General features: G+C 37.1%; 1 protein-coding gene across 1 annotated transcript in view; it reads left to right on the forward strand.

Moving 5' to 3' along the window:
* Positions 1–1,915: 1,915 nt before the first annotated feature.
* The window catches only part of C2CD6 (C2 calcium dependent domain containing 6), a 148,031-nt gene continuing 125,778 nt past the window's right edge, over positions 1,916–24,168 (forward strand). The window contains 2 exon segments of the mRNA XM_029225123.1: positions 1,916–2,152; positions 21,133–21,219. Coding sequence (XP_029080956.1) covers positions 1,916–2,152; positions 21,133–21,219 — 324 coding nt within the window.

Here is a 24,168-nt window from a genome sequence, read left to right on the forward strand (position 1 = left end):
GTACTGAACAAGTCCAAAAACCATAAGAATCTCTCATGCTGCCCTTTTATAAACACAACCTCCTTCCCACATCCCCTCCCTGCACCCCTAACTCTAAGCCCTGGCAATCACTAATGTCTTCTATTTCTAAAATTTTGTAATTTCAGTAATGTTATAAGTTGAATCATATAGTATGTAATCTTTTGGGATTAGCTTCTTTCTGCTCAGCGCATTCCCTGGAGATTAACCCACGTTGTATGGCCATAGTTCATTCCTTTTTATTGCAAAGCCATGATCCAAGGTATGTATTGAAGTTTAACCACTTACCTGTCGAAGGACATCTGAGCTGATTCCACTTTTTGACTATTATGAACAAAGCTGCTATGAACATTTGTGTATAGCTTTTTGAGTGAATGTGAGTTTTCATTTCTCTGGGATAGACACCCTGGAGTGCAATTGCTGGGTTGTATGGTAGTTCCATGCTTAGTTTTTTAAAAGAAATTACCAAACTCTTTTCAGAGAGGCCATACCATTCTACATTCCCCCGTGATATTTTGTGTGTGTGTGTGTGTGTGTGTGTGTGTGTGTATGAAGAATCCAAACCAGTTTTTAAAAATAGTGCCAGCTACATTTTTATTTGTTTGATTTTTTTTACCTGTAAAAGTATCATTGAGTTTGTTTCTCTACCTCCTGAATTTCCTGTAGACTGGAGGTTAGGGCTAGAGGTTTGATTAGAGTTAGGTTAGATTTTTGTTGTTGCATCACATGAACCCTAAGGAAGTCAGAGTGTGCTGGTGGACAGCAAGTCTCTTTGAACAGTGATTAAACACGACACAGCACAGACTCAGAATGACAGCAAACATGTATCAAGGGCATTGGGGTATTGTGCCATGAACCCTGAAGAGTGAAAGTGCCCCCAAAGAACTCTCTTTTGAAATTAACAACTAATTCTAATAGTGTGAGCCCACTAATATACTAATAGTGATATGCCAAGTAGCAGCTTGGAGACAGCAATTAATTCTGCTTTGGGGGTATGTGTATGGGGTTATAAAACTTAAGGCTGAACTCTGAGGTGGCCTTTGAATAAAAGGAAAATAGATTCCATATAGAATGGCCATAAGTAATGATCCTGAGGTGTAAAGGGCATTTTGGAGTCCCTGTTTTTACATATTACGGAATTAAAATTTTGTGGCCAATAAAGAAACTCTGAAAGTTTGTGATTTTGTATGCTTTAAAAGGTAAGCTGTATTAACACTGGAGCAGTGGAAAGAGTGGATGACAGCAGGCCAGGAGACCCATGAGTAAACCATTCCAGTCATCTGTGTGTGAGATGTCCTAGACGAGGTGCCATAAAGAGAAAGAGTAGGATTCAAATATTTAGGGTTAGAATTCAAAACTGTGTCTGAAGTTTTAAGCTTTTGTGGATATGACATTGCTACATTAAATACGTTTGGAACATATTAGAGGTCTGAGAGGGAAGATGAATATTAACGTGTTGTGTTATGAGTCTATGGGACAGTCGAGTAAAGATGTCCACGTAGACTGTTGGAAATATAACATCTGGAGCTCAGGGGATAATGTAAGGAGGTGTAGGGAGAAGAAGGCTTATGATGGGTTAAGGGGCAGGCAAGAAACAATCAAGTTCAATCCCCGTGCTGAGGAGCCTTGTCCACAAGCTTGCTCTGACTTCCTTCAAAGGGAGACTTAAACGGCCTGGGCAAGGACTTGCCGCTGACCCTGCAGGCTCGCTTAACTAGTACGCCCCCAAAGCCAGCCTGGGGCAGAAGCCTGGCGCGAGCGTGTGGGTCACGCGGAGCGCCGGTGGGTTGCTGCGTGCACAGGAAAAGCGTGGGAAAGGCAGGGAGAGGGCTGCGCCTGCGCAGTAGCAGGTCGTCGGTTGGTTAGTGCGCAGACCTGCCCAGCTGCGGATGGAGGGATGGAGCCGCCCCGAGACATGGGCAAGGTTTCCAACACAGCAGATAACCGCAACGGGCGGGTCCATTCCCTGTACACAGCCCCGATACTTCAGAGGATTCCCCGTACCAACTTGGAAAACACACATGCTAGAGGGTCAGAGTTCTCTTCTGCAACCCGTAACATCCAGGAGCAGGGCAAGACCTTGAATCGGCCCAAAGACGAGGCCAAGGATGGTCCTGGGCACCGGCTGCTGAATGTAAGTGGGGGGCCTGGTGGAGGAGTTTGTTCCCTACCAGACCACCTAGAGGGTTGGGAAGGACCAAGGGGTCAATGCGTGCTGATGGGAGGGAGGGAAACATGCGCTCGTTTTGGAGAGCGGTAACACCTGAGGAAAAGTTTACTTGTGGGACCCTGACAGTTATTTAATTTGTCAGAGCCCCGTTTTATTAATTGTTAAGTGAAGACAGTAATTACTACCTACCTTAGAGGGTTGTCTGAAAAACTAAAGGAGGTAGTGATATGAAGGACTTAATACAGTCCAAAGTAAAGAGTTAATAAATGTTAGCTGCTGTCATCATCATTATCATCATTGGGAATTCATTTGTATGGTTAAAGGGCTAAACTCCAGAAACCTTAGTTACCTCTGTTTTCAATTCCTGATGTTCTTACAGGTAAACCTGTAGGAGCAAAACTCTATCATATCTGCAAAGTGAATTATTGGCATCCTGTTCTTAATTAGGTAAATTTGTTTTTGAAGTGTGTGAAACTCTTGAGTTTAATTACCATTTAGTGGTACTGCCAGAGCATAGAGGAAATGGAAAAGAGGAATCAAGTTGAAACTCACTTTTTCGAAGTTCGTTAGAGTATTATTAGGAAATTTTACATTCTCTATTGGTCTTAAGTTATTAAAAAATAGTACAGTATTTATCAGGAAACAAATGGTACACAAGAAGGTGATGTACTTTTCTATAAATTTAAGGAGTTGAATTACTTGATGTGTAAAGTACCGTCTTAATTCTAAAAACTTAGAATCTTGACTCACTGTTATGATAAATTGAGAGCATATTAAGGTTTAGCTTTAGGATAATACAAGAAAAAATTGCAGAGTTTGTGTTAAGAGAAGTATGTTTGGAAATCTAGGCCATAGGAGGTGTTTGTTGTATGTCCTCTTAAGGAATGTGGACTTTTATTCTGTAGAATGGTGGTTTCCAATTTTTTTGAGTATGAGGGTACCTTTTTGTTGTTAAAAAAAAGAAATCTCTCCACAATAAAAGTAGCTGGCTCTTTAGTATCTACCGACTGGGAAAATCTATAATGATAAAAAAGCTACCATGTGGCAGTGTTGTTAATGGAATTTGCTAATAGATAAAACAGCATCTACATACATTCAAAAAAGAGTAGGGCACATATATGCAAGGTACATTGTTTACCCGAGTTTGGTTTCCCAAATTATTTGACCATAGAATATTTTAACATTTTGGTAGAACAGCAAAAAGAATTTAGGAAATTAAATGTGCACTTGGATTTAGTTATAATGATCTCATAAATGAATTCTTTTCAGATACAGATCCAGAGGAATGAGTTTACGTGACATAGATGTTTATTATACAGTAAACTTAGAGTAATATGATAAATAGATGCTATTTAAATTATTATAACAACTACTATAAGATACATGATGTAGATCGTTGAACGTGGAATGGATGACCCTCTTCAATTTAGTAAATGCTGTCTATGCATCCGTACACCACAGATGGAACTTTATATATTTGGCAAAAGGTCGTCTTTTCTATGACTTCTTGGCGCGCGTGCGTGTGTGTGTGTGTGTGTGTGTGTGTGTGTATGGCACATGATTTCTTGAAAGCGGATTATCATAGGGTAATAAGAACAGCTATATAAATGTGTCTGGTATTTTCTGTACAAAATGTTTAGTAATTTCTGTACAAGTTTTTTAAAACTTGGAAACAAATACATCTCTCAGAGATGTCTCACATCTCTCAGTATATTTGGAAAACAGTAATTTGTAGATAGTGCTTAGAACACATTTGATTTCAAGTATATTCAAAGTTGAGAACCACTGCTACAGGTGATAGGAAACGGTTGGTTTTAAGCAGGGGGATGACATGGATCAGATGCGCTTTGCTGAAAAAATAGTTTTGGCTATCAGGATTTAAGCTGAGATTACAGATGTAGTGGGGAGCGAGGCCAATAAAGTAAGATCTCTGAAGGGATGGAAAAGTATGGGCTCTAGAGTACAGGTGGAGGTGTTCTCCGGGGATAGGAAGAAGGGCATCTCTTCATCCAGAGCGGTGTTTATTTTATCTTTGGATCACCGGTATCCAAACATTCTGGGAGTGCTTGTTATAACCTAGATTCCTGGACCTCCACCTTAGACCTACTGAATCCAGAAGAGTGGGGGCCTGGGAATATGCTCATGTTTTAAACTATCCCAAGTGATGCTTAGATTCATGCTTGAGAATTACTGCAGATAGAGGAAAAGGCTAGGCATTGATGTGGGGATTATACACTGAGGATGTAGGCTGCAGAAGGAGGCAAGTGGAGCTAGAAGAGTTTATAAACTGAGTGAAAGAGAAAGGAGGTCTCAATGAGATTTTTAAAAGGTTATCAAGTGTAAATTACTGAGAGAACTGGAAGGATTAGCTAGAGATAGTGCTCAGATCAAGGGATATTGTAGTTGATGACTTTAGTGAAAATGTGGATAATCTATCCCTCACCTTGCCATCAGTTCTTTGAATGGCCTTAATTCCTTTCAGCAGCTTACTGCAATTCTACATCTTGGACCTTGCCTTCACTCTGAGTTTCGCCTCCCAAATCCTGAAATCTGTTATGCTGTTTCCCAGTCTCTCATTATTTACTTTGAAATATGTATCAAGCTTTGTGCTAGACGCTGAGGATACAACGGTGATCAAGACAGGCAAAGCACCTTCCCTTGGAAGCTAACATTTGAATTGGAGAGACAGTTACAGATTAGGCTGTTGTTCTAAGGAAATAAAAGGGCACTATGATAGAGAATCATTGTGGAGGGACAGATAGGACTTTGGATAGGCGATCAGAGAAGGCCTCTGAGGAGGTGGCTTTTAAGTGAAAACCTGAAAATGAGAAGAAGCTAGCCATTTAAAGAGTGGGGAGATGGAGGCGGAGAGCATACGAAGCAATAAACAAGTGTGAAGTTTCTATAGCTTGGACTGTTCATGGAGCATAGTGAATGAGAGGGAGAGTAGCATGAAATGAGGCCATAACATATCTTTTTGTATGTTTAAAGTCCCTTTTAAAATCTTTTTTTTTTTTTTTTTGTGAATTGCCCGTTTGAGTCATTTTCCTATCATTTTTCTTTTCCCCCTCAGTTTTTCAAAAGTTCTTTATTGGGGATATTAGATCTGCATCTGTGATATGTGTTACAAATATTTTCTCACAATTCAACAGCTGTCTTTTGACTTTTATGGTACTTTTTGCTATGCAAAAGATTCTTAATTTTATGAGGTCAAGTTTATAATCTTTTATTGCGTCTGAATTTTGTGTCTTAGTTAAAAACTGTTTACATATGCCCAGGTCATGAAGGGATTTACCTATTTTGCCTTCTAGTACTTGCATATCATTTTTACATTTAGATCCCTGATTTATTTGGACTGTGTGGTACGAGGTCTGGATTTAATTTTTTTTCTTTTCCCAAATAGATGTCTCAACACCATTTATTTTTTAAAAAATCCATCTTTGCCCTAGTGTTTTGAGATGCCACCTGTATACATAAGTTTTATACATAAGCTACCACATGTATTTGGTTTTCTCTGGACTTCCTATTCTATTCCATTGCTGTTTATCAGTTCATGTACCAAGACCATACTACCTTTTTAAGCAAAGATATTTCCTTTATTGCAAGAATCTTTAACATGCTAAGTGCCCTATGAATATTGAAGAAGGGAATATGGAATACAGCATTTCCCAAAGTCAGTCATTTTTAGTAGGCATTTCAAGTATTTCATGAATACACCTTGGGAAAAGTACTGAAGACCATACTATTTTATTTTAAAGACTTACAGTATGTTTTAATGTCTGGTAAGACTGGTTCCCCACCCCTCCCCCTGCCCTTGTAGTTTTCTTTTCCAATGATTTCCTGACCATTCTCACTTTTTTTTTTTTCGGTACGCGGGCCTCTCACTGTTGTGGCCCTTCCCGTTGCAGAGCACAGGCTCCGGACGCGCAGGCTCAGCGGCCATGGCTCACGGGCCTAGCCGCTCCGCGGCATGTGGGATTTTCCCGGACCGGGCACGAACCCATGTCCCCTGCATCGGCAGGCAGACTCTCAACCACTGTGCCACCAGGGAAGCCCTATTATCACTTTTAATAAAAACACTTTATTATTAACTTGTTTATCTCAACAAGGAAGCTTGTTTTATTAAAAATAAAGATTGCATTAAATTGATGTTAGGTAGAACTGACATCTTTATGATGTTGACCTGTCCTGTTCAAGAACAAGAGGTGTCTTTTCATTATTCAAGTCTACTTTTGTGACTTTCAGAAGTGTTTTAAAGTTTTCCTCGTAAGAGTTTTGCACACTTGTTGTTAAGATTGTTCTGAAAGTGGGGCTTTTTCTACTTTATATCCTCTAATTATTTATGTATATTAAAGCTGTTGATTTCTGTATGTTAAGTTCATGTCCTTCTTTGTTTAACTTTTTTAAACATTTGAGTTACTATTGTTATTAATTCTCTAGGATTTTAGATATACTATCAGATCATCTTCAAATAGAGATAGTTTTACTTCTTTTTTTCCAATTCTCTTGCCTTTAGTTGATTTCTCCTACCTAACTGCTTTGACTCATGCCACCAGTAACATGTTGAATAGTAGTGGGGACAGTAGGCAACCTTGCCTTGTTCCTGATCTTTGTAAATGCCTCCAATGTTTCCCCACCAAATGAAATAGTAGCTTCAAGACTGGCTTAATTCCTATTTTCTTGAGTGTTTTAACAGGAAAGGGTGTTGAATTTTGTCAGAGGCCATTTAAACATGTATGGAGATAATTGCATAATTTTTCTCCTTACATCTGTTGATGTGGTGTTTTATATTAATAAATTTCCTAATATTGAACCAACTTACATTCCTAGAATTAATCCCACTTGGTTATTGCATATTATTTTCTTTGTGGTGCTGGATATTCTGTTTTTATTATTTTGTTTAGTATCTTTGTATCAATATTTATGTTATATTCATCTATAATTTTCTTTATGGGTTTAGGTATCAGTGCTATGCTTCATAAAAAAAATAAGAAAATTTTCTTTAGTGGTGCCATGGGATACCTAGTTTTTGAATTTGGTAGAATTGCCTGTGAAACCCCCTGGGCCTGGCACTTTTTTGTGGTGATAGCTCATTGCTATGGAAAGTGGTCTGTTTGAACTGTTTACCACTAACAGGATCAATTTTGTTAAATTGTATTTCCTTAGGAAATTATACATTTCATTTAGGTTTTAAAATATATTTGCAGGTCTGCAAATAGTCTTTTATGATTTTTCAAAAGTCTTGTCCTTTCCTATTTGCATTTTATCCCCGTATACTGATTAAGTTAGCTAGTGGTTTGTATATTTTGTAGGCTCTGTAGATCAGTTTGGGAATTGATTTCTTAACAGTATTGAATCTTTCTAGCCAAGAACATGGAATGTTTTCCATTCATTTAGATCTTTAATTTCACTCAGGAATGTTTTGTAGTTTTCAGTGTACTAGTCACATTTCTTCTTTTAAATTTACTCCTAAGTATTTTATTATTTTGCTGCTATTTCTAATGTAATTGTTTTCTAAATTTCATTTCCAGGTTGCTCATTGCTATTATATGGAAATGTAATTGATTTTTATATTTTGTCCTTGTATCCTGAGACCTTGCTGAACTCATTTATTAGTTCTAGTAGTATCTTTCTTCCTCTTCTTTTTTTTTAGTGGATTTCTTAGGAATTTCTATATACAGAATTTGTCACCTGCAAATAAAGACAGTTTTACTTCTTTCTTTCAAATCTGGATACTTTTTATTTCTTTTTCTTATCTGACTGCACTGGTTAGAACCTTTAGTATAATGTTGATTAAAAGTAGAGAGAGTGAACACTCTTGCCTTACTGATATTAAGGGGAAAACATTCAGCCTTTCACCATTGAGTATGATGTTGAAGAATTTCCCATCTATTCCTAGTCTGTTCAGAGTTTTTTATTAAAAATACATTTTGGATTTTGTCAAATACATTTTCTGCATCTAGTGAAATGATCATGTGATTTTTGTCCTTTACTGGACACATTTATTAATGTGGCTTATTACATTAATTTTATTACATTGATTTTCAGATGGAAAAATCCCACTTTGTCATAGTATATGGACCTTTAATATGTTGTTGGGTTTAGTTTACTAATATTTTGTGGTGGATTTTTACCTCTGTATTCATAAGGGTTAATGATTTGTTGTTTTCTCATCTTGTGATGTCTGTCTGGCTTTGGTATTAATGTAATACTGACATCATAGAATAACTTGGGAAGTGTTCTTTCCTCTTCTTTTTATTTTTTTTCCCTGAGTTTGTGAAGGATTGTTATTATTTCTTAAGTATTCTATAGAATTCACCAGTGAAACAATCTGGGCCTAAGTTTTTTTGTTTTTGTTTTGATTTGCTTGGTAGGAAGAGCTTTAATTACTAACTAAATTTCTTTAGTTGTTATAGGTCTTTCTTCTTGATTCAGTTTTGGTAATATGTGTAAGAATTTTTCCATTTATTCTAAATTGTCTAATTTGTTAGCATAAAACTGTTTATAGCTGTCAGTAGTTATCTTATATGGCAATAAACTTTGCAGATGCAGTGAAGTTTAGGATTTTGTGATGGGGAGATTATCTTGGATTATCTGATGGGCCCTACATGTAATCACAAATGTCCTTATAAGAGAGAAGTAGAGGGAGATTTGGACACACTCAGAAGAGAAGGCAATGTGATCACAAAGGTAGAGATTGGAGTGATGTGACCACAAGCCAAGGAACACTGGCCAGTCACCAAAAGCTGGAAGAGGCAAGAATGGATTTTTCCTTAGAGCCTCTAGAGGAATTATTGCCCTGCTGACGTCTGATTTTGGCCCAGGGGGACTGATATTAGACTTCTGGCCCTTACAACTGTGAAAGAATAAATTTTTGTTGTTTAAGCTACCAAGTTTGTGGTGATTTTTTTTTTTTTTTGCGGTATGCGGGCCTCTCACTGTTGTGGCCTCTCCCGTTGCGGAGCACAGGCTCCGGATGCGCAGGTTCAGTGGCCATGGCTCACGGGCCCAGCCGCTCCGCGGCATGTGGGATCTTCCTGGACCGGGGCATGAACCGGTGTCCCCTGCATCGTCAGGCGGACTCTCAACCACTGTGCCACCAGGGAAGCCCCTAGTTTAGTATTAGTTTTTTTTTTTGAAGTTTTGAATTTTATTTATTTTTTTATACAACAGGTTCTTATTAGTCATCAATTTTATACACGTCAGTGTATACATGTCAATCCCAATCGCCCAATTCATCACACCACCATGCCCACCCCACCCCCGTGGCTTTCTCCCCTTGGTGTCCATACGTTTGTTCTCTACATCTGTGTCTCAACTTCTGCCGTGCAAACTGGTTCATCTGTACCATTTTTCTAGGTTCCACATACGTGCATTAATATACAATATTTGTTTTTCTCTTTCTGACTTACTTCACTGTATGACAGTCTCTAGATCCATCCACGTCTCAACAAATGACCCAATTTCGTTCCTTTTTATGGCCGGGTAATATTCCATTGTATATATGTACCACATCTTCTTTATCCATTGTTCTGTCGATGGGCATTTAGGTTGCTTCCATGACCTGGCTATTGTAAATACTGCTGCCGTGAACATTGGGGTGCATGTGTCTTTTTGAATTATGGTTTTCTCTGGGTATATGCCCAGTAGTGGGATTGCTGGATCATATGGTAATTCTATTTTTAGTTTTGTAAGGAACCTCCATACTGTTCTCCATAGTGGCTGTATCAATTTACATTCCCACCAGCAGTGCAAGAGGGTTCCCTTTTCTCCAGACCCTCTAAAGCATTTGTTGTTTGTAGATTTTCTGATGATGCCCATTCTAACTGGTGTGAGGTGATACCTCATTGTAGTTTTGATTTGCATTTCTTTAATAATTAGTGATGTTGAGCAGCTTTTCATGTGCTTCTTGGCCATCTGTATGTCTTCTTTGGAGAAATGTCTATTTAGGTCTTCTGCCCATTTTTGGATTGGGTAGTTTGTTTTTTTAATATTGAGCTGCATGAGCTGTGTATATATTTTGGAGATTAATCCTCTGTCGATTCATTTGCAAATATTTTCTCCAATTCTGAGGGTTGTCTTTCCATCGTCTTTATAGTTTCCTTTGCTGTGCAAAAGCTTTTAAGTTTCATTAGGTCCCATTTGTTTGTTTTTATTTCCATGACTCTAGGAGGTGGATCAAAAAAGATCTTGCTGTGATTTATGTCAGAGTGTTCTTCCTATGTTTTCCTCTAAGAGTTTTATAGTGTCCGGTCTTACACTTAGGTCTCGAATCCACTTTGAGTTTATTTTTGTGTATGGTGTTAGGAAGAGTTCTAATTTCATTCTTTTACATGTAGCTGTCCAGTTTTCCCATCACCACTTATTGAAGAGGCTGTCTTTTATCCATTGTATATCCTTGCCTCCTTTGTCATAGATCAGTTGACCATAGGTGCGTGGGTTTATCTCTGGGCATTCTATCTTGTTCCATTGATCTATGTTTCTGTTTTTGTGCCAGTACCATATTGTCTTGATGACTGTAGCTTTATAGTATAGTCTGAAGTCAGGAAGTCAGATTCCTCCAGCTCCGTTTTTCTTTCTCAAGAGTGCTTTGGCTATTCGGGGTCTTTTGTGTCTCCATACAAATTTTAAGATTTTTTGTTCTAGTTCCATAAAAATGCCATTGGTAATTTGATAGGGATTGCATTGAATCTGTAGATTGCTTTGAGTAGTATAGTCATTTTCACAATATTGATTCTTCCAATCCAAGAACATGGTATATCTCTCCATCTGTTGGTATCATCTTTAATTTCTTTCATCAGTGTCTTATAGTTTTCTGCATACAGGTCTTTTGTCTTCTTAGATTTATTCCTAGGTATTTTATTCTTTTTGTTGCAGTGGTAAATTTGAGCGTTTCCTTAATTTCTCTTTCAGATTTTTCATCATTAGTGTATAGGAATGCAAGAGATTTCTGTGCATTAATTTTGTATCCTGCAACTTTACCAAATTCATTGATTAGCTCTAGTAGTTTTCTGGTGGCATCTTTGGGATTCTCTATGTATACTATCATGTCGTCCACAAACAGTGACAGTTTTACTTCTTCTTTTCCAATTTGTATTCCTTTTATTTCTTTTTCTTCTCTGACTGCCGTGGCTAGGACTTCCAAAACTATGTTGAATAATAGTGGTGAGAGTGGACATCCTTGTCTTGTTCCTGATCTTAGAGGAAATGCTTTCAGGTTTTCACCATTGAGAATGATGTTTGCTGTGGGTTTGTCGTATATGGCCTCTATTATGTTGAGGTAGTTTCCCTCTATGCCCACTTTTTGGAGAGTTTTTATCATAAATGGGTGTTGAATTTTGTCAAAAGCTTTTTCTGCATCTATTGAGATGATCATATGGTTTTTATTCTTCAATTTGTTAATAAGGTGTATCACATTGATTGATTTGCGTATATTGAAGAATCCTTGCATCTCTGGGAGAAATCCCACTTGATCATGGTGTATGATCCTTTTAATGTGTTGTTGCATTCTGTTTGCTAGAATTTAGTTGAGGATTTTTGCATCTATATTCATCAGTGATATTGGTCTGTAATTTTCTTTTTTTGTAGTATCTTTGTCTGGTTTTGGTATCAGGGTGATGGTGGCCTCATAGAATGAGTTTGGGAGTGTTCCTTCCTCTGCAATATTTTGGAAGAGTTTGAGAAGGATGGGTGTTAGGTCTTCTCTGAATGTTTGATAGAATTCATCTGTGAAGCCATCTGGTCCTGGATTTTTGTTTGTTGGAATATTTTTAATCACAGTTTCAATTTCATTACTTGTGATTTGTCTGTCCATATTTTCTACTTCTTCCTGGTTCAGTCTTGGAAGGTTGTGCATTTCTAAGAATTTGTCCATTTCTTCCAGGTTGTCCATTTTATTGACATGTAGTTGCTTGTAGTAATCTCTCATGGTCCTTTGTATTTCTGCAGTGTGAGTTGTTACCTCTCCTTTTCCATTTCTAATTCTATTGATTTGATTCTTCTCCCTTTTTTTTCTTGATGAGTCTGGTTAATGTTTTATCAATTTTGTTTATCTTCTCAAAGAAGGTATTTGATCTTTGCTTTATTGATCTTTGCTATCCTTTCCTTCATTTCTTTTTCATTTATTTCTGATCTGATCTTTATGATTTCTTTCCTTTTGCTAACTTTGGGTTTTTTTTTTTGTTCTTCTTTCTCTAATTACTTTAAGTGTAAGGTTAGGTTGTTTATTTGAAATGTTTCCTGTTTCTTAAGGTAGGATTGTATTGCTATAAACTTCCCTCTTAGAACCTGTTTTGCTGCATCCCATAGGTTGTGCATCATCGTGTTTTCATTGTCATTTGTCTCCTGGTATTTTTTGATTTCCTCATTGATTTCTTCAGTGATTTCTTGGTTATTAAGTAGTGTATTGTTTAGCCTTCATGTGTTTTTATTTTTTACAGATTTTTTTCCTGTAATTGATATCTAGTCTCATAGCATTGTGGTCGAAAAAGATACTTGGTACAATTTCAATTTCCTTAAATTTACCAAGGCTTGATTTGTGACCCAAGATATGATCTGTCCTGGAGAATGTTCCATGAGCACTTGAGAAGAAAGTGTATTCTGTTGTTTTTGGATGGAATGTCCTATAAATATCAATTAAGTACATCTTGTTTAATGTATCTTTTAAAGTTTGTGTTTCCTTACTTATTTTCATTTTGGATGGTCTGTCCATTGGTGAAAGTGGGGTGTTAAAGTCCCCTACTATGATTGTGTTACTGTTGATTTCCCCTTTTATGGCTGTTAGTATTTGCCTTATGTATTGAGGTGCTCCTATGTTGGGTGCATAAATATTTACAATTGTTATATCTTTTTCTTGGATTGATCCCATCATCATTATGCAGTGTCCTTCTTTGTCTCTTGTAATAGTCTTTGTTTTAAAGTCTGTTTTGTCTGATATGAGAATTGCTACTCCAGCTTTCTTTTGATTTCCATTTGCATGGAATGTCTTTTTCCATCATCTCACTTTCAGTGTGTATGTGTCCCTAGGTCTGAAGTGGGTAAAAGACACTCTCAGCAGCATATATACGGATCTTGTTTTTGTATCCATTCAGCCAGTGTATATCTTTTGGTTGCAGCATTTAATCCACTTACATTTAAGGTAATTATCGATATGTATGGTCCTATTATCATTTCTTAATTGTTTTGTGTTTGTTATTGTAGGGCTTTTCCTTCTCTTGTGTTTCCTGCCTAGAGAAGTTCCTTTGGCATTTGTTGTAAAGCTGGTTTGGTGGTGCTGAATTCTCTTAGCTTTTGCTTGTCTGTAAAGGTTTTAATTTCTCCATCAAATCTGAATGAGATCCTTGCCGGGTAGAGTAATCTTGGTTGTAGGTTTTTCTCCTTCATCACTTTAAATATGTCCTGCCACTCCCATCTGGCTTACAGAGTTTCTGCTGAAAGATCAGCTGTTACCCTTATGGGGATTCCCTTGTGTGTTATTAGTTGTTTTTCCCTTGCTGCTTCTAATATTTTTTCTTTGTATTTAATTTTTGATAGTTTGATTAATATGTGTCTTGGTGTGTTTCTCCTTGGATTTATCCTGTATGGCATTCTCTGTGCTTCCTGGACTTTATTAACTATTTCCTTTCCCATATTAGGGAAATTTTCAATTATAATCTCTTCAAATATTTTCTCAGTTCCTTTCTTTTTCTCTTATTCTTCTGGGACCCCTATAATTCGAGTGTTGGTGTGTTTAATGCTGTCCCAGAGGTCTTTGAGACTGTCTTCAATTCTTTTCATTCTTTATTCTGCTCTGCAGTAGTTATTTCCACTATTTTATCTTCCAGATCACTTATCCGTTCTTCTGCCTCAGTTATTCTGCTGTTGATCTCTTCTAGAGAATTTTTAATTTCATTTATTGTGTTGTTCATCACTGTTTGTTTGCTCTTTAATTCTTCTAGGTCCTTGTTAAACGTTTCTTGTATTTTCTCCATTCTGTTTCCAAGATTTTGGATCATCTTTGCTATCATTATTCTGAATTGTTTTTCAGGTAGACTGCCTATTTCCTCCTCATTTGTTTGGTCTGATGGGGTTTTGCCTTGCTCCTTCATCTGCTGTGTGTTTCTCTGTCTTCTCATTTTGCTTAAATTACTGTGTTTGGGGTCTCCTTTTCCCAGGCTGCAGGTTTGTAGTTCCCATTGTTTTTGGTGTCTGTCCCCATTAGCCAAGGTTGGTTCAGTGGGTTGTGTAGGCTTCCTGGTGGAGGGGACTAGTGCCTGTGTTCTGGTGGATGAGGCTGGATCTTGTCTTTCTGGTGGGCAGGTCCACGTCTGGTGGTGTGTTTTGGGGTGTCTGTGGCCTTATTATGATTTTAGGCAGCCTGTCTGCTAATGGGTGGGGTTGTGTTCTTGTCTTGCTAGTTGTTTGGCATAGGGTGTCCAGCACTGTAGCTTTCTGGTCATTGAGTGGAGCTGGGTCCTGGCGTTGAGATGAGATCTCTGTGAGATTTTCGCCATTTGATATTACGTGGAGCTGGGAGGTCTCTTGTGGACCAGTGTCCTGAACTTGCCTCTCCCACCTCAGAGGCCCAGCCCTGATGCCTGGCTGGAGCACCAAGAGCCTGTCATCCACATGGCTCAGAATAAAAGGGAGAAAAGAAAGAAAGAAAGGAAGAAGAATATAAAATAAAGTTATTAAAGTAAAAAATAAAAAAAATTATTAAGAAAAAATTATTAAGAAGTAATTAAAAAAAAAAAGACAGACAGAACCCTAGGACAAATGGTAAAAGCAAAACTATACAGACAAAATCACACTCAGAAGCATACACATACACACTCACAAAAAGAGAAAAAGGGGAAAATATATACATATCGTTGTTCCCAAAGTCCACCTCCTCAATTTGGGATGAGCTATTGCCTATTCAGGTATTCCAGAGATGCAGGGTACATCAAGTTGATTGTGGAGATATAATCCGCTGCTCCTGAGGCTGCTGGGAGAGATTTCCCTTTCTCTTCTTTGTTCGCACAGCTCCCAGGGTTCAGCTTTGGATTTGGACCCGCCTCTGCCTGTAGGTCGCCTGAGGGTGTCTGTTCTTCACTCAGACAGGAGCGGGTTAAAGGAGCAGCTGCTTCGGGGGCTCTGGCTCACTCAGGCCAGGGGGAGGGAGGGGTACGGAGTGCGGGGCGAGCCTGTGGCGGCAGAGGCCCTCGTGTAGTTGCACCAGCCTGAGGTGCCAAAGGCAAGTGACTCTTAATCTAGAATGTAGGTATCTTTTGAGTTCTATCTTAATTGAAGATCTTCTCCCTCTATTTTTAAAACTTCTCCCTCTATTTTTAAAACATAAGGAAAAACAGTACCCTGAGGGGTAGGTGGTCCTCAGGACCTCAAATCCCTTCTTGGACCATAGGCCAACCAGCCCGAGAGGCTTGTCTGCTCACTCGCAGGGGCGGGTGGGGGGCTGGGAGCTGAGCCATTCTATTGTTAATGGATATTTGGGTTGTTTCTATTTTTTGGCTATAGTGAGTAATAGTTTGAAACATTCTTGTACATGTTATACATATGCCTACATTCTGTTGGGAATATATCTAGGAATGGAATTTCTGGGTCATTAGTATGTATACGTTCAACTTCAGTACAAAATACCAGAGTTTTTCAAAGAAAATAACAACTTATAGTCCCACTGACAGTGTATTAGAGTTTTAGATACTCCAAATCCTTCCAGTTGGTAGTGTCAGTCTCTTTATGGTTAGCCATCTCAGGGATGTGTTGTGGTTATCTCTGTGGTATTAGCTTTCATTTCCCTGATGACTAATGAGGGTGTGTTCCCTTCCAAATGATTATTAGCGATCTTATAACTCTTCTGTGAAGTGCCTGTTCAAGTATGTTCCCCATTATTCTGTTGTATTGTCTGCCTTTTTCTTATTAGTTTGTATAAATTTGTGTATACATTCTAGTTATAGGCCCTTTGTCAATTATACTCAACATGTTGCAGTCAGTGGCTTATGTTTTCACTTTCTTAATGGTGTCTTTTTGATAAGTAGGAGTTATTAAATTTAATGTAGTTTAATGTATCAGACTTTCTTTGTGTTTATTGTTCTTTGTGTTCTGTTTTAGAAATCTGCTACCCCAACGTCATGGAAATATTCTCCTATATTATCTTCTAATTGTTTTTCCTTTCGCATTGAGATCTACAGATTCACCTGTGACTGATTTTGTGTGTATGTACTGTGAGGTACAAGTCAGGTCTTTTTTCCTCTCTTTTTTCCTTTTGATCTTTTCTTTTTTCTTCTCTTCCTCTCTCTCTTCCTCCTTCCCTCCCTCTTTCTTTCTTTCCTTCCTTCCTTCCTTCCTTCCTTCCTTCCTTCCTTCCTTCCTTCCTTCCTTCCTTCCTTCTTTCTTTTGTGTGGAGATTTCTATTTAACCCAGTTGAGGATGTTTTTGACCCACTATTCTGTGGTTCCATCCTTATCACAAGTGAAGTGTCCATAAATATGTGGGTCTGTTTCCAGACTCTCTAATCAGTTTCTTTGGTGCATTTGTCTATCCTTGTACTAATGCCATTAGAGATTAAGAAATAATATCTTTATTTCTTTAATTTTATGTCATCCTGTTTTTCTTCTTTGAGATTGTCTTGGAAAAGCTCATCAGCTTCCATAGGAAGACATGTTGGGACTTTGATTTTGATTGCATGAAACTATAGCTTAATTTGAGGAAATGAATTATATATATTTATATAGTATACTTATATATAATATAAACTTATATGTTATGTATTACATAATATAAAATAAAATAATATAATATTTATATGTAAGTATGTATACTTATTTACATATAAGCATGTATACTTAAGTATAATATAATTATGTATAGTATATAAATATGGCATAATATAAACTGTGCCTTGCTTCTTTATGCTTTTACACTTATTTATTTTGTCTAGGCTCCTCTCCCCCTAGTTCTTCATTTTTTACTTCTTCAGACCTACTTGAAGTATCATCATCTCCTTCCCTAACACTCTTTCTCCTCACTCCCCTTATTTGTCCTGTGTTTAAGAGATAGTTTGTAGGCATCCTGAATGGGGCTTGGTACTGGAATATTAACCTTTGTTCCTCGTTTGCTCCAGAGTTGTGACCATTAGTATTTTCAGAAAAGTGGGCAGCCGAATAGGGAACTAAGTATATCAGCTTTATCCAAGGCTTTCTGGTGATGAGTCAAAACTGAAAACTGTTATGGAATTCTTACCTCCATCTCATATTGAAGGCAGTGGAGCTATCAAATGGAGAAAGTGAGCCTCCTTCATTCTGAGCAGACTGTGCCGAGGTGTGCATACACATGGGAACTGGCAGCTTAAAGACTCCAGAAAGACAGATTTAGGAAAGCGAGGCATGGGCATCTAGATGTGACCTTTTTATTTTTTGTTTTTGTTTTGTTTTTTTTGCGGTACGTGGGCCTCTCACTGTTGTGGCCTCTCCCGTTGCGGAGCACAGGCTCCAGACGCGCAGGCTCAGTGGCCATGGCTCACGGGCCCAGCCGCTCCGCGGCATGTGGGATCTTCCCGGACCGGGGCACGAACCCGTGTCCCCTGCATCAGCAGGCGGACTCTCAAACACTGCACCACCAGGGAAGCCCTAGATGTGACTTTTTAGCAGTATTCTCCAAATTTCTTTGATTGCGCAATCTTATCAATAAAAAACATATGAACATTTATCACGTGTTTTATATATTTATTTATATATTACATAAATGTACTGCAATTTACTTAATAAATTCTATAATATACAAAAATTTAAAATGATAAATAAGCAATACTTCTAAAAATGATTTTAATTATATTTTGTTTATTAGTGGTACAAAACTCAATAAGCATCACTGTTTTTGAAAAGCCTGATTTTTTTTAATTTTTGAGTTTTACTTTATTTAGAAAAGCATGATTTAATACTTTGTGATGTAGTGATTTGAAGGTCTGGTTCTAAGGCAAATTTATTTCAGTATTTGGTTTTTAATGCTGTTATATTTGAAAAAGGTACCTTTAAAGATTTGAAATTCCAAATGGAAGAGATGCATCTTGGTTGAGCCTAGAAAATCACAGTACTTATTTTTCATTTCTATTATGTTATTCAAAGTTTTTAGCTCACAGTTTTTGAGTAAACTGTTACTTCTCTGATTAATTAGTTCCAGTAAGCTCTTTGGAAGGCATTGCATTTTTTTTATATTTAAGAGGAAAAGTGGTCTGTTAACCTGCTGAAACTCTTCATTTGTGAGATTTTTAACAAATAAGAAAAGTGTTTCTACGTTTTTAAAATGTGATACTGTGAGCTTCTAGGGTACTCATAACACATTTGCACACATATAAAATTACATTAGAAGGAGATATTTCCAATAGTTTTTAAGATGCTCTTATCTTACCTTGAGTTTATTTCAAAAAGATAGTTATTTTCACACTCATTAAAATGTCACCACCTTACTCTGAAAGGACAGAGAAGTATATATTTTAAAATAGTTGCTAGTTTATATACTACCGACAGTCATCGCAGAAAAGTTTAGCAAATTGCAACATTTATCTTTTTGTAAAACCAAACTGCATGATGCATCTTTATGTTTGCCAACTTTTTAAAATGCTTTGCCATGAAATTTCTTGCGATCAGTTCTCATCTATTTGCAAAGCAGACTAAATACTATTCAAGGTAATGTAATTGGTCAACCCACTTACCTAGCAAACGCAATACCCTGAAAGCATGAGGGCACTGATATGAACCCCTCTGAGTGTGAAACTCACACTTTTACTCAGAATATTTGTCTACTGCTTATAGTCGTCTCTATGTGCTTACTTTCTTATTTGTTAAAGAAGTTGGAAAATTCTAATATTTTCTCCTGCTACTCTAGAGAATAATCCTTGGTCCCTGCTGTGAGTGGTCTTGTTTCATGGGGTCAGAGAACCACACAGTGTGAAAAGGAGCCATTGCTCCTGAGCTTGGGCAGGGAAAAAGATGATTTAAAACATCTCTTTTAGACTTAAGAATTCCATGCACCTGTAGCTTGTACAATGAATGGCAGTGTCTGACCAATCGAATAAGTCATTCTTTTTCCACGTATAAGATCTGTGCAGAGAATGAGTAAAGATAAAACTTTCTCTTCTCAGCATTTGTTTTTCTTATAGTGAAACTGTCATTGTTTTGTTACCTGTCTTCAACACCAGCCTGAACTTCTGAAGGGCAGGAACGTCTCAAGCTGGAATCAGCAAAGTGCCAGGCATATAGTCCTGCCAGCACATTAGCGAATGTTAATTGATGTAAGGATAGTGAGCTTGCCATTAGTGCTAGGAGTGGGAGCATCCTAGGAAAAGGTAATCACGTAGGCTAGTAGGTTTTCAAAGAAACTGTGGAATGGGGGAGAGTGGGCCAGAAAGGCCACTGGGGAGGAAGTGCAGAGCAATGTGAGTGAATGTTCAGACTTTAAAATAGAAGTGCCACGAGGAGCTTCTGCTTTTGGGGGCCAAAAGCAGCAGAGAGGAAAGGCATAGTGGAATTAACTGAAATTAAAATTCTCTGCAGGTTCAGGAGAAATTCTAGGTGGTATCAGAGGCTTTATGAGACTAGCCTTTAGAAGTTTTGTTCAAGGTTCTAATAGAATTTTGGCAAAGAGTTGTTTTGTTCATGCTGCCGCCATTGGAGAGAGCTCTGCTCATATGAGGAAGGAAAAGTAAAAAGGTAAGAAAACGAGGGATTGTTAAGTATAAAATACCAGGTTGTTAAGGATAAATTGAGTATTAGTATTCTAAAGGATTTTTCCCCAATTATTTTGTATTTTTTAAAATGCATATTCAAAGTAGACTTCCATAATAAGATCATTAAAACATTAGAAAATATGAGGTTCCATATTAAATACACATACACTGTCCACAGATTGATAGTTTTGCAACAATTGTTGTTTTGTATTTGCAACAATACAAAAAATACAACAATTTTTGTACAGTAATTGTCATTCAGTTAGCTTAACCTATGATCTAATCATGTATATAAAAAAAAACACATTAAGCCAGTCAGGTGCAGCAATAACAAAGTGATCCAAGATGTATAAAACAAATGTTTTCAGTACACTGAAAGTATTTGTTTTGTACTTTAAAACAAAATTTTCAACATAATAAGGATTTATTACATTTATTACATACTATAAAAATTAAACAAGTGATTCTTGAAAGACACATAACGACAAAGATTCCTGGGAAATTATTGTTTGGAAATAAGGCCATGTTGATTCAAGTTCTGCGAAAGTTGGGAATAAATACAATTCTCCTTTTCAGGTTAGATTTTTAATAGACGGTTTGTTCACTATTCCCCTCACCCTTCCTCTCCTTTCCCCTCCCATCCCTTTCTCTTTACTCTACTATACAAGTCTATATTAAAATGTCTTGTAATTTTTAAACGCTAACCATTATGTGTTGTGACCAGAGCCCTTAAGAACAAAGTTAATTATTAGCCCAGAAATATTAGTTAGTAGGGTTACTCTGGATGAGATCACACAACCAAAAACCAAAAGCCATCTGTTCATTACTCCTTTCCACTGTACCTACCATTCCAAAGGATTAAATTCCAGTTCCTTCAGTGGCTGATAACTGAAGGAATATTGGAATAATTTGCAAGCAGGATTACTGCCATTTGTGGGATACAGGACCTAGTCCACATTAGATTAAGGCCATCATTTTTAGTTAACAAGGAGAACTCATTGTTTATGCTATTATGTACTTCTCTCCTCTCTCATAATTCCCTTAATTATTTTATATTTAATTGTACACATTTCGTTTCTCTGCTAATGATAAACTTAGTGAGGCGTTTTCAAGTCATAGAATATAAGTTATAAAATATATAATACCTGATACTAGATGCTCATAAAAGTTTTGCTGAAGTATAATATCTTTTCTAATTATATTCTTCTCTGCCTTATAAAGTCTTAATTTATTTACATTGTAGATGCTGAGAAAAACTCTTAAAGGGTCTGAAAGTAAAGAACTAGAAGTAACACCTGAGGCACCAACTTTGGTGCCATTTGGCGATGTGGTATGTATGACTAAACCTCAATAAACCTGTACAAATTATTTTTTATTTCATATGAAAACTATTTAATGTCAAAAAGCATGTGTAGAAAATGGTCCTCTCTGATAAACATATTCATGAATTTTTCATTTTTATGAGTCAGAAAAGCATTCTAATAATCACTGAAATTTTGGAAAACATCCTGATTCACAGAAAAAATGTCTCTGCTAGGGATTCCCAAATGCTAGTTACATCAGAATTACCTGGGATACTTTTTTAAAACATTGATTCTTGGGCACCACTTAAGATCCGCTAACTTAGAAACTGAGAATGGGGCCTAGGAACCAGTATTTTTGTTAAACTCTTCAGATAATTATATTTTTGTCAGATTTAGGGAACCTTGAGTGATAATTGATCCCACATCTCTCTCTCATCCAAAAAATAATAAACCATAGAAACAAAAACAAACATACTCATCAATCATACACGTACACACACACACAGGTGGGACCTAATATCTAGGCTGAGAACCAGAAAAGTCTGTTTTCTCTTTTGGGCGCTATAGAGAGAGTATAGGCCGTGAAGATCTATGTATGTTTAGAACTATCAAATATTGTGGTATTCTCTCACAGTTACCTTTATTTTCTAAACACTATCAGAAGAATTAGTGGCTGTGAAATGAGAGTTTCTCTTGTGTCTCTTCTCTAGTTCCTATTGTGTACTAATACATTTTCTTGATTAAAAAATATATGATGAATTTAACACCACCTTTTTAGGGGGAAAATAAGAATAATTCATGTATACACTTTTGTTTTTACAGAATGACCGTGGTGTACCTTACTCGTAAAATTATATAACACTTTCTTCCCTCTATCATAATCAAAGTTGAAGTATAAGCCTTCACTGTCTGACTCTAAACTTAGAAAAGATTCTTTGAAATCACTTTTGGCCATAAACTATTATGCATGTCACTATGTTGACATACTAATTTCTGAAATCCGTACTCTTGAATATGACTTCTGCGTGTCTTTAGAACTCACATTTTGAAGAATCTTTTTATTTCTCCCACAGTTCCTAACCTTATAGTTCATATTTTCCTTATTTGAATTGCATATTGCTAGACATCAAAAAGCTTCTCTTAAGTGTTAGCTGGAAGTTTTGACAGAGAGATGTTTGGCATGTGACTGATGGCTCCTCCCAGTGTGTGATTCAGCCATATCACCTTCTCTTTGAATGTTCTGTGATTTGGCAAAGTTGGTGCATGTGTAGCCATGATAACTACATCACAACCCACTACTCCTATTTCTAATAATCATATCCCATTTTCTGAAAAAGATGTCTTAAAATTGAGCACATAAAGTACTTTTGTCAACAGCTGTGGTTGCTTTCCTGTTTTAAGTGCATGTTTGAGAGTGTTTTGGGGGTCAAGGTGTTGACAGGGTTATTGCTTTGGGCCACAGATGGGTCTCACAATCTGTGGCAACATTTGTTATCTGCAACCTGTGAATGGTCATCATTATGGTTTTTGTTTTGATTTGTTTTTTTGTTTGTTTTTGGCTGCATTGGGTCTTCGTTGCTGTGCATGGGCTTTCTCTAGTTGCAGTGAGCAGGGGCTACTCTTCATTGCAGTGCACAGGCTTTCTCATTGTGGTGGCTTTTCTTGTTGCGGAGCACAGGCTCTAGGCTCACAGGCTTCAGTAGTTGCAGCATGCAGGCTCAGTAGTTGTGACACGCAGGCCCTAGAGCGTGCGAGCTTCAGTAGTTGCAGCACACGGGCTCAGTAGTTGTGGCTTGCGGGCTCTAGAATGCAGGCTCAGTAGTTGTGGCATGCGGGTTTAGTTGCTCCGTGGCATGTGGGGTCTTCCCAGACCAGGAATCAAACCCGTGTCCCCTGCATTGGCAGGTGAATTCTTAACCACTGCGCCACCAGGGAAGTCCCATCATTATGGTTTTGAATGTTAAATCTTCTTCTATACTTGAATAGAAATTTATTCTCTTTTTTATATTATATGGATCTCTTATGTAAAAGTATAAAAAGCTATTGAAATATAAGGAAAATTAGGATAGTTGCTGATGGCTTCATGTTGAGATACTTGACAGGCAGTCAGTGATTTATGACAGAATTTTTATGTATAGAATTATGCAAAACAAAATTATAGCTATATTTCCCTGTTTTACCGTCCTTGCGTGCACCCAATTTTAAGAAGTTAACAGTGATTCGTGGACTTTCCTATGGCAATACCATTTTAAGTCTCACCTAGATTAGAACCTTTCTTTCAACATAACATTTTATACGTATGTCTCTCTAAGAAGTAGACCACAATATTTTCTTCTTTAGAATTTCATCATTCAGATACAGTAGTCTTTTAATTAAATATTGAGTGCTAACTTCTTTTTCTGCATTGTTCTAAAACCAAATCCTTAAAATTACTTACGCTATATTTAAAACTACTATTGGACCATTTATTTTGTTTCACAGATATTTAATATAATATTGCTCTTGTTTTTACTTGGTTTTTAAGACCAAGCATGGCTGAATTAAGATCAAACGGCCTACATTTGGCTAATACTGCATATTAGTATTCCTGTATGAATTTTGTACTTGATTTTATGGTTAAACACAAGATACAATTTTTCTTAACATTTGGAAACACTTTGTACAAGAGAGAATGAGTACTTCACAGCCCTTGTCATATTATAGTCAGTGAATGATTGTTGAATGAATAAAGTGGTTTTAGGATACTGGATAAAAAAGCTTATCTGAAGCAAGGCATATTTCTTGTTATATGCAAGATGCTATGTTGTATCTGTTCTCACCTAATGTAAAATCAAAATGATTCAAAGAATGACATTTGGATTGAAGTTAATAAATGAACCATTTTTTCCTTTGTATTCTTGTTTGTTTTAAGTTTACTTTGAACAAATCTTGCCTATTTTTCTGCTTTCTGGTGTTGTCTGTAACTAGATATTTCT

The sequence above is a fragment of the Monodon monoceros genome, unplaced genomic scaffold (genome assembly GCF_005190385.1).
Source record: "Monodon monoceros isolate NGI ecotype Baffin Bay Population unplaced genomic scaffold, NGI_Narwhal_1 Super_Scaffold_16, whole genome shotgun sequence".
Lineage (NCBI taxonomy): Eukaryota > Metazoa > Chordata > Mammalia > Artiodactyla > Monodontidae > Monodon > Monodon monoceros.